Genomic DNA, 11,468 nt, shown 5'->3' with positions numbered 1-11,468 from the left:
TCCCTCCTCTCCACCCCCCCCCCCCATCTGTTGTCATTTCCGACCCCAACGCTCGGTCGCGCACCCGGGGAGAGAAAGACCCGCGGGAGGAGCCCCGGGGCGCGCGGCCGGGGGTCGCGGTCCCCGGGAGCGGGCGGGAAGGCTCGGGTTTCGGGCCCGCCGCCCTCCCGAGAGCAGCGGCGAGAGCACTGTCCTCCCCGCCGGGAAGGTGCGGGGGAGGGGCGGAGAGCGGCGGGGCGGGCGGCTGGGGGCGGGCGGCTGGGGGCGGAGGCAGGACCTCCTGTACCTTCCCTCCTCGCCTCGCACTGACAGCGCCGAGGTGCGCCGAGCAGGAACCGGGAACAAAGGAGCAGGGTGGGGAGGGGAGCCAGTTGGGCGAGGGAGAGCCCCCGGCCGCTTGCCAGACGATTCCGGCCGGAGGAAGCGCAAGTGTCACTTGAATTCCATCCCGGGAGCGGGCGCCTGCGAGCCGGGCACCTAGTTTAGCAATAACGGCTGGAGCGCGTCCTATAAGTTACGGGAGCGTCGCCCGGGCAGGGGGACGATCGTCGGTCCCCTCCGTGCCCGACTCCGGACCCCAGGGGACGCCCCCCCCCCCCTTGCCCGCCCCCAGCCTCTGCTAGCGCGGGACCCGGAGCTCCAGAATGAAAAGCAAGAAAGGTAAGGCCGGGCGGGGGTGTGCGCCGCGGGCGCCGGCCGGGGACAACGTGCTCGGGCCGAGAGGGACTTGCGGGACTTTTCCGCCCCTCGAGAGGCTCCCAGGCTGGGAGCCGCGGCCGTTCCCTTTGTTGACGCTGCGCCTGCCATGGCAGTGGCTGTTTTCTTTCCAGACACCACACGAGGGGCTGTTGTGGGGGAGACGGGCCGCTCCACGCTGCTGGCACGTTGTCAAGAAACACACTCGCCTCCTTGTTTGTGCGCCTCCCAAGTTTCATTGTCTCGGCCGACACCCCACTAGCCGCCGCGCCGCCGCGTGGCTTCTCCCTTTTTCCTCGTGGGCGGGCGGGATGTGAACCCGGTTCGTGGACCCCGAGATCCACTTTTCCTGGTCGGAACCCGGGGCGGCCGGATCGCGGGACTGGGGGTACCTTTGTTTGAAAGTTGGGACTGGCGGGGGGGGGGCGGGGGGAGGGAAAGTCCCATCTCGCTCCCCACCGAGGCGCGGAGGACGCTCTTCCGTGGGGATCGGGTTCTTTCAGGCAAAGGAATGAGACCTGGGCCCCCAGAGGCTGTCGGGGGTGGATCGCAGGGGGCAGTCAAAGTTGATCCAGTTTCTCAGCTTCGGAAAGTTTTCCCACGATGACTTGGGGGCAGAGATGAAGCGTTAGGATTGGAAGGGATTTGCGGCTTCGGGCAGGCGTGTAGCCGGAGCTGCCCTAGGCTGTGAGAAGTGCAAAAAAGAATCGGCCTGTCATTGTTTCCACGCGGCGTTCTGGAAGTGTTACGACTAAAACTTGCCGGCAGTCTGGTTTCAAAACAAAATACACCGAAGGGGGTGCGGGGGGAAGCCCCACGGCGAAAGGTCAAAGAACGTGAACTCCCTTTGTCAAGTGAAACTTTTGCGTCCGTGCCGGGGGACGGCCCGAGCGTTCCGTGGGGAGGCGAGTGGGTTTTGCTGTTGTGATTTATGTGGAGTGGTTCAAAACAGAAGTTAGTGGCGCGGGGGCGCGCGGGGGCGGGGCGCGCATGCGCCGCGGCTCCGGGCCCGTCGGTAACTGCACATTCTTGCAGGCGCGCCGGCAGCGCCGTTACGGCGGGTGTCGGCGTGGGCCGAGCCGCTCCGCCTGCTCCTCAGAGTTCTGTCCGTTTCCTCCGGGGCCCGCCTTGGAAACTCGCCGACCGTCTCGCCTCTCGGCTTGCCAGCCAGAGTAAAAAAAAAAAAAAGAAAAAAAAAAAAGGAAAATCCTACTGTGCCAACCGCGGGGCGTAGACGTAGTTGGTGGTAACACGAACTCTCCCGTGTCGCCTCCCTCCGGGGGACCGAGAGAGAACGTTGGGGGGCTTCGGGGGTGGCCATGGAGCCGGGCTCTGCCGAGCCGCTCGCGGGGCCGGGGGCCGCGGGAAAGACTGACAGGTCCGGGGTCTCCCCCCCGCCCCCGCGGGGCGTTCTTCTCACGGGGGGAACCGGCGGGGGCTCGGTTGGCGAGTTCGTGTTTTGAGGGGTTCGGCGAGCCAGACGTCTTCCGCCGGGTGGGGAGGGCTGCGGGCTCCCCCCCATTGTTAGGGCACGGGTGGGGGCGTGGGTTAGCTTCTCGGGGTGCCCCCCAGCGTTCTGGGGGACCTTCCCAGGTCCCCTTGTCCGCCCGGTCCGCCCCCTCCCCCCACCGGTTGCCCCTCGCTCCGCCCCCCGGCGCCCCTCAGCCCGGGCCGGGTCCCTCCCTCCCCTCAGCCCCCCTTGACTCTCCACCTCCGCCCGCCCGCCCAGGAACGCGGCAGGGAGCCGCCGGCCGCTCGCTGGGGAAAGTCGGGGTGCGCAGCCTGGCCGCTGCGGGTCCTGCTGCCGAGCGCCGACCCATGGCCACGACGAAAGGTGACGGGGTGAGGGGGCGCGGCGGTGCAGGCGACCCGGGCTTCCCCCCTCTTCCCCTTCAGGCTGGCCAGGCGAGTCTTCGGGGGGTGGCGGGCAGGCCCCTCGGAAGCCCGGGACGCTCCACCTGGTTTCTCGTTTCTTGTCATCGGAAACTCTCGAAAGCCGTCGGGCTGGGCTCGCTGCTGTCGGGGCTGAGGAACTCGCCAGAACAAAAGCTCCTTGGCTCGCTCCTCCCTCTCCCAGCGACCTGGGCCGGGGACTTGGGACGCGCCAGACCTGCCGGGTGGTTTCTAGTTGGTTGGAAAACTAGAAACCACCTTCAGCTCGCTGGCTGAGCCGGGCTTTAAAGGGCTGCTGGGGAGGAGGCTCCACTTAGAAAGCTGCGAATGCCCCCCCCCCCCCCAAGGTGGCCCAGATGGCTTTAAAAGCCGCGGAAATAGAAAAACCTCCTTTCTGCACTGGGCTGCCCCGGCTTCGAATTCCTCGGGGTGGGGGGGGTGTGTGTGTGTGTGAAGCCGTTAAGAGTTTGGGATGGAGGCAGGAGTGGTCCAGTCATGAGAACTTTTGGTCGAGAAACTTTGAGACTTGCAACTCTTTGTGTCTCGGCCCTCTCGGCGATCCCCCCCTCCCGCCCCCCATCTCCTTACTAGCCGCTTCTAGATTTTTAAAAATCCCGACAAGTTCCATCTCTCTGGCCTTCACTGTCTCCAGCCTTCCCTGGCACCTCTTAACCGCCGCCCCCATCCTCGACACCCCCCACCTTCCAATCCGAAAAAAGTTCTTGCAGAGCTGCAGACCTAACCGGCTTTTCCCAACTTGTCCTTGTAAGTGAATACGAGTGAAAGAGGCTGGTGATCTCTGCCTCCCCTTCCCCCTGCCACATTTTTTTTTTTAAGAGTAAGCAAAGCAGAACGTTTGGAAACAAGTCGTTAATCGGGAAACTTTTCAAAAGCTCTGTTACAATAGGAAATGAGTAACGTGGAAAAGTCTTTTGTTTTTCCAAGTTGAGCCACAATCCCTAGCGAGTTTTAATGAAAACAGCCCTGACAGCAGCAAACGTGGTTTGCAGTGAAATATCAGCTGGTGTAGTCAGAGAACTGAAGTCTTAACTTCCTGTTACTTCAGCTTTTGTGATCATATTGGAAATATTTGTCAAGAGGTCCAGTGGCCTAGCACTCATTTATTTAAATGAACTGAGAACAGAGTCAAGTCGCTTTGTAATTTGGTGTTGCTTAACTGAAATCTGCTTTTGTGTGTCACTAACCTATTCTTAAAAAATCAGACTTCTTGTCAGACTAAGTAAGCAGATCAAAGGGCAGGCTTCCGGGTTCTTTTTTGTTGTTGTTGTTTCAAACTCTGTTATCAATTTACAGTAAGGAATTCACTGTTGAATGTGCAAATTTTCACTTTTCTAAAATAAGAAAGGGAAGGGAATAATAACCTTGAAGAATGTTTGGCTTTTTAGACATTAAAGAGTTTAAACACACTACTTAATTCAGACTTGCTTAAAAAGCATTCAATTACTTGACAGATTTTAAAAGATTTCTTTCATTATCAGGGTAAATGTAAAACAGGAACTCCTTTATAATATCTTAAGGTGTTTGTTAATAGCTCTTTAGCCAAATTTCAGCCTGGACTTTTTGTTTCTCATTTTCTCCACAGTGAAAGCAGTTTCAGTTTTAAATGTACCTAGTTTAATTTTTTTCATGACTTTAATGAAGTTTTCCAGGAAGGGAAACATCACATACCTGGCAGTTCAGATTTGGGATTATTGTGTGGTTTTTTGATGACGGACGACCGTTTCTTCCGCTTTGAGCTCAAGTGAATTTGCAAGATCATCCTCTATTGTTAGAACTTGCTTTACTTTGTCTTTGGAAGGCTCTGCCCTTTCAACTGACACTCTAGACAGCACCTTCTGCCCCCTGCAGTCCAAAACTAAAAGTGTGTCACCTAGTAAAGTCATACTCAATTAACTGGCCAGTTATCTCAAGTCTTAGATCTGAGTGGCTTTTTGAGTTTCATTGTGTTAAAGTGCTTGTGTTAAAATGCTTTGAAAGGATTTTTAAGGGAAAATTAAAAATTAATTTCATAGTTTATCTCCGAGGAATGATTTTGGTTTTATTTCCTATCAAGGTGAATCAGGATTTAGTCAAAGCTGAGTGCATGCTTAATTTAACTTTTGTATCAGTTTGAATTCCCCTGATATAGAAATACTGTTGTTCCTACACATTCTATAGTTTGTAAAGTGCTTGTTTTTAAATTTTAGATCGTCTTCTGAAAAGAACACATTTCTTTAGTCATTATACTTGCTTTTTGTAGTTTGGAAAGGGGAGCAAGCCAATAAGTAGCATTTGTTATTCAAATTTTTTTAAGTTCAAAATGATGTTTAAATGCCTGTCTGGGCCAGGTTTTAATTTTTATTGAATTCCGTCTATTTGTGATTTAAAGATTTTCTGCGGCTTGTAAATTCCTCAAACTTCTGGTGGGATTAGGGAGTTCCTCTAGGGGCTGCATATTCAGTTTTCTTTGTCATGTAACAGTTTAGGATTTACTGGCTGTATTTGCTAGTTCTAGGTTGGATAAAACTGCGGTGGGAATTCATGAAATTTTTTGTTTTTTCAGCATTAAGCATCTTTTCAATGATTAGATCAACCATTGTGACTAGATCTCTTTTTAAGTTTAAGTGTCTCCAACTGCAGAGAGCTGAAAGGGCTGAGAACATGGTTTGCAAGTAGAAAGCCCTTAGTACAGCTCTAGGATAACCCAGCACCACGTGTGGCCCAGTATTCACCCTTGACACCCCAAAAGTGTCTAATTCTGAATAAATGCAGTGAATTTGATAGGACTAGTGGAATTGACAGGAAAAGTTTGACATGCATTTTATCTTTAGAATACTGACTTGATTGTGTAACTTTTCTCTCATCTGTGAATGAACATATGAATCTTTTATTTTAAAACTTTAGTGAAGTTGGAAGAAAAGTGTTTAAAACTTATATGGACATTACGGTAGTTATTAAATTGTTTTTTCCTAGTTAATAATGACCTTTAAAAAGGGTATTAAACTTTCTACCCTTGTAGTCTGTGACAAGCTCCTCACCTTGGGTGTTGCAAGCTTTATCTTGAGCTGGGAGACTTTTTGAGCTTCCGTGAAGAATGTGAGTTGTTCATTTCTTTACGGAAATGGATGAGTGGACATCTGAAAATTGTTTGAGACTCTTAACAAGTGCTCTGGTATTTCAGGACAGAAAATGCTGGCTGTTCTCCTAGCTCACGATTAAAAAAAGTTACTTTGGCACTAGTGAAAAGGAATGTGCTTTGGAGAAAATGCTTCATATGAAAAATGTTGACTAGCTGGCCTTGATGCTTTCATAGGTGTTGTTGCGGTGTCTGGCAGTGAGACCGAGGATGAGGACAGCATGGACATCCCTCTGGACCTTTCCTCTTCTGCTGGCTCAGGCAAGAGAAGGCGAAGGGGTAACCTGCCCAAAGAATCCGTCCAGATTCTCCGAGATTGGCTGTATGAACACCGATACAACGCCTATCCCTCGGAGCAAGAGAAAGCATTGTTGTCCCAACAAACACACCTATCTACGCTACAGGTAAGGGAAAAGAACATTAAGTGAATTCTCACAGTTGGTTTGTTTCTCCAAGGTAATTTTCTAGCATTCCTGTAGGTCAGGCTATCCCTCCCCACAAAAAAAAAAAGGGGGGGGGGTACCTTTTTCATGTAAACTTGGTAGTTTTAGAAGCTAATCTTGGCTATTTAAGAAACAGAAACTCTTGACAGTTAACTGTCAAATAGCATTTCCTTTAATGTCTTTCTGTATGTAACAAACATTAAAAAGAGGTTAAGTCTTACTCTGCTGCCCAGGAAGCTGGTTTGATATTTAAACAAGGACAGACTTCAGTGAGGTAATTCATGTTTTGTCTGTTGACACAGTTATTCGAACTGGGAAAAATCAGTAACTGGGAGGAGTGGCCCTTTTCATACAGGAAAGGTTTTTTGTAGTTGATTAACTTTAACTCTGGGGCAGTAGTAGGTAAGAGGTTAATATGGGAAGAATTAAAAAGATAAATTTCCCTTCCTAAAATCAATTTCATGCATTTGAGGATTTATCTTATTCTTCCTCATGGAAAGGTTTAAAGGATGATGAGATAAAGTAGGGAATTATGTTATAAGAAGAAAAGGAGGTTGAGACAAAGCTGCTCTTTTTTTTTTTTAATGAATCACCGTGAGGTACAGTTACAAACTTTCGTGCTTATGTTTCAGTCATACAATGATCGAGTACCCATCCCTCCACCAGTGCCCATTCTACACCACCAACGATCCCAGTATCTCTCCCATCCCCCGTCCCCCCATCCCACCGTGCCTCTGTGGCAGGGCACTCCCTCCTGTTCTCTCTCTCCTTTTGGGTGCTGTGGTCTGCAAAAGAGGCATTTAGTGGCAATCATGTTCGGTCTATAGTCTATACTTTCAGCACGCATATCCCTTTCAGAGCGGGCCCTCCAAACACCCTATTGGTGGTCGCAAAGCTGCTCTTTTGACACCCCCTTCCCACCAGCCCCCCTCACCCCATATGTCGTGGTACTCAGGTCCTACTCCTGGCTCTGCTCAGAGATCAGCTCTGACAGGGGATCAAAACAATGGGCTTCCCAAAAGGCAAGTGCCCTACCAGCTGAAATCTTGAAATAACTGTGTATGGATAAACCTTCTCATGTTTGTGTGGACAGAGAGAGGCAAACTTCACCCCCCACTCCCACCCCATTCCCTGTGTTTGGTTGCTGAATGTTAAAGCCGACTCTTGTGATTTTAGGTCTGTAATTGGTTCATCAATGCCCGCCGCAGACTTCTCCCCGACATGCTGAGAAAGGATGGCAAAGATCCAAATCAGTTCACAATTTCCCGTCGTGGGGCCAAGATTTCTGAAGCAAGCTCTGTGGAGTCAGCAGTGGGCATCAAAAACTTCATGCCAGCTCTAGAGGAGAGCCCATTTCATTCCTGCACAGCCGGTCTAAATCCAGCCCTTGGGGGGCCATTGTCCCCTAAACCATCATCTCCAGGATCAATTTTGGCACGTCCATCAGTGATCTGCCATACCACTGTGACTGCATTGAAAGATGTGCCTTTCTCTCTCTGCCAACCGGTTGGTGTGGGACAGAACACAGAAATACAGCAAGTAGCAGCCAACAACTTTATAGACACCTCCCTCATGTACCCGGATGACACATGTAAATCTGGACCAAGTACGAATACACAGAGTGGGCTTTTCAACACTCCCCCTCCAACTCCACCGGACCTCAACCAGGATTTTAGCGGATTTCAGCTTCTAGTGGATGTTGCACTCAAACGGGCTGCAGAGATGGAGCTTCAGGCAAAGCTTACAGCTTAACCCTTTTTCAAGCAAAACAGTTATCAAACATGATTGCCGGGGTGATGGCAAGAGATGAGTTGCATTATTTTATATATTTTTTTATTAATATTTGCACATGGGATTGCTAAAGTGAAGCTTTCTGTTACTGAAATGTCTTCAGTGGAATACAGTCATTCCAAGAACTATAACTCAAAAGCTACTGTAGAAACAAAGGTTTTCTTTTTTTATGTTTCTTGGTAGATTATTCATAATGTGAGATGGTTCCCAAGATCATGTGATTTTTTTTTTTCCTTTTCCCCTTTTTTGGTTGGTTTTTCAGACTGTGCAATACATAGAGAACCTATAGCATCTTCTCATTCCCATGTGGAACAGGATGCCCATTGTCTAATAAATTTTCCTTTTTTTTTTCAAGCAAGTATGAATCTAGTTGATTTATGATGTCTTTTTTCACGACATAATAAAGTATTTTCTTTAAAAATTACAGTAATGCAGAGTATTTTGTTGAGGGTAGCACTTCTTACAAATGAATAGGAATATAGCACCCCTATGTGCAGGAAGTTGGGGGTGGGTGGGGTGTGACTTGGTGGGGGGTGTCACTAGTTTTTTGAAGAATCATGGAGAACAAGCCAGTTTGTATAAACAGGATGTGTGATATTTACTTTTGATGGGAGGCATGACAGACCCTTCAGCCTTTTCTTAAATTGGATTTTATGGGACTGGAGCACGGGTACAATGGGTAAGGTGCTTGTTTTCCATGCACGCAACTAACCTGGGTTCAATCCCCAGCACTGCATTATGGTCCCTGGAGCACAGTCCTGGAGTGATCCCCAAGCTCAGAGCCCTGAGTGAGCCCTGAGCACAGTTAGGTTTGTTTCCCCCCCCATGCCCACCCCCCAAAGAAACCCCAAAGTGCATTTTATTGGCATTTAACTCCTAAATTCTCCTTTTCTCACTTTTTTCTTTTTGGGTCACACCTAGTGATGCTCAGTGGTTACTCCTGGCTCTGCACTCAGGAATTACTCTTGGCAGTGCTTGGGGGACCATACAAGAAACTGGGGATCAAACCCAGGTCGGCCATGTGCAAGGCAAACGCCCTACCTGCTGTGCTATTGCTTTAGCTCCAACTCCTAAATTCTCTTGGTGATTGGTTGGTCATGTGTATATTAAGACATGGCCAGTGTTGAAAAGAAAGGTATGGAAGTGCCTAATTGATTATGACTTAACTTTTCAGAAAGAAGCAATACTCCAACCAAACTCAGTATTACCTCAGTTTTATGTTATACTTTTAATTTTTGTTTGTTTATATAACACCATTACATTCAAACAGCAGCATAAATTTGTACAGAAATCATATTTTAGGATATAAACATAGTTTCTTAAGTGAGTAAATTTGTGGGGTTCAGATTCCATAGGACTTGATTGCAGCAAGTCTACCATGTTAATTTATTAGGTTTGTTCTTTAAGGTCATGGTTTTTGAAAAATTGTGTCATAAGTGGAGTTCGTTAGGATAGACAATTATGATCGGAGCGAGGATAGCCAAAAGGTAATTGATGTTCCTTTCACTTACATGGTTGAACAAATTGGTCACATCCTATGAAATTTATCGTAGTCATGCTTAGTATGAGGTTTCTCTGTCTTTCTAGTCCTTTCCAGTCATACCCAGTTTTGAGTTATCTATATTTGAGGAGTATCATAGCTTCAGTGTTGTTTGAAAATGTAGAAAAATTCTTTCAAATTTGTTTAGTTGTACACCCTATTTTGATAATTCCTACATTAGAGTTAAAAGATTTTTTTGTAAATAAAAACTGACGAGGACAACTAAAATATATAACAAGTAGGAGGAAAATACATGATGCTTTCAGACCTGGGAGGACGAGTGTGTGTGGTGCCTTGAAGAGCTGCCCAGTGACTGTTAAACTCCAGAGGGTCACAGGTGGAAGAAACCAAGAGAAAAAGTATGTACATGGTACACAATCAGAAGAAAGGTAAATTAAAAATCACTGCTTAAGGAACCGGGGATATAGTTCAGTGTATATATATTTTTTGGGGGGTAAGGGGACAGGTTACCCCCTGTAGTGCTCAGAGGTTACAACTCCTGACTGGGATCTGCTCAGGGATCACTTCTGGCTGACTCAGGGGTGCAGGGTTGGAATCTGGGTTAGCCTCGTGCAAGGCTGCTGTGCCGTTGTACCTTCTGGTCCCTAAAGCACTTGTCTTATATGTTGAGGCTTTAGGTTCACACTTCCATTCCCCATGCCCCCACCAACCCCCAAACCTATTTGGGCCAGGAAGAGAGAAGGCTGGATCTCATGGAGTTGCGTCAGTCACTGATAGCATATGGTGCCCCTAACACTGTTGGTAATGCCTCTCTGTCCACCACGACCTCTAAAATCATTACTTGCTCTAATAACTAGAGTAAAACCTAAGAAAAATTCTCTGAGCACAAACAAGGATCCTAAAATGCTTTTGTGTTTCATGAATCATGAGAGAGAAAAGGAGTCAGAAGTGCCTGTTTGCTTGACTCCATACTGAACCCAGAACCAGGGCTTTCTACGTGTGCTGTATGCACTCCGCCATTGCTTAGATCCCTAGTCAGGCCGATCATGAGTGATTTCAAAGAAAAAGTGCCAAATGAAGCCCTGATGCCCAAAAACAAAATTAAAAAAATACCCAAATTTGCTGTATATTTTTTTCTTTTTCTTTCCCACTTGAGGTTGTATCTTGGTTAATGACAACAGGTATGGGCCAGAGATACAGCAGAGTTCTTTCCATGCATGAGACCAACCAGATTTAATGTTTGACATCACTTATGTTCTCCTCAGTACCAGGAGTGAGCCCTGAACACAGATAGGTGTTGCCCCAAAATAGACAACAACAACAAAATTCTGTATGTAATAAATAGGAGGGTTTTTTTTTTCAAATTAAAAAAAGGGTTAGGAGATGCCATAAATGATGGGTGTATTCTTTGCATGTGGGAGCCTTAGGTTTGATACCCAGTAACTCAAGGTCTCTGTACCACTGGGTATGTCGTCACCCACCCCTTTCCCCCCCCCAAAAAAACCCTTCTACATATTGAAGTTAAAAAAAATGGTTTTTTAAACTTAGTACTTACATAATAAACCGTCTTTTCCCTCTCATTTGTGTATTTTTAACTTATTTGTGATTTTGTGTTTAAAGTTTATCTTTTGGTAGCATAAAAAGGTCTTACTTTTTGTTTTGTTTTGGGACCCGCAGAGCAGTGTTGAGTGCTGGGGAGTAAGGGACCTATTTCCAGCTGTGTGCTCAGTATCAAATAAAGGATCCAGGTATCCTGAATGCAAAGCATAGATGCTCAGTACATTGAGTTGAGTTATTAGAAGAAATAATGGCCAGTATTTTCCAAGCTTGGTAAAAAATAAATATCCTATGCTTGATACATGTGAATATATGTATACACACACATAAATAGGATATATATATATTATATGTATATATAACACCTAAGATCGTCCTGTATGTTTTCAGGACTCTATTTTTCTTAGGTTAGAGATAATGAATTAATAAGTCTAGATTCTGCTATATGCCT

At 47.5% G+C, this 11,468-nt stretch overlaps 1 protein-coding gene across 2 annotated transcripts; it reads left to right on the top strand.

Moving 5' to 3' along the window:
• Positions 1 to 337: 337 nt before the first annotated feature.
• On the top strand, positions 338 to 8,369 carry TGIF1 (TGFB induced factor homeobox 1). Of its 2 annotated transcripts, none has more exons than XM_056138163.1 (3): positions 338 to 660; positions 5,903 to 6,129; positions 7,345 to 8,369. In XM_056138163.1, the coding sequence occupies exons 1-3, from the start codon at positions 645 to 647 to the stop codon at positions 7,918 to 7,920; spliced, it is 819 nt and encodes a 272-aa protein (XP_055994138.1). In that variant the 5' UTR covers positions 338 to 644; the 3' UTR covers positions 7,921 to 8,369. The 2 variants fall into 2 exon arrangements, with proteins under 2 accessions (XP_055994138.1, XP_055994139.1); XM_056138164.1 differs by lacking the exon at positions 338 to 660 and adding an exon at positions 2,443 to 2,530.
• The last annotated feature ends 3,099 nt before the right edge of the window (positions 8,370 to 11,468 follow it).

Source organism: Sorex fumeus, unplaced genomic scaffold (assembly GCF_029834395.1).
Source record: "Sorex fumeus unplaced genomic scaffold, SorFum_2.1 ptg000128l, whole genome shotgun sequence".
Lineage (NCBI taxonomy): Eukaryota > Metazoa > Chordata > Mammalia > Eulipotyphla > Soricidae > Sorex > Sorex fumeus.
Note: the sequence above shows the minus strand (reverse complement) of the source record. Positions and strands in the feature narration are given on the sequence as shown.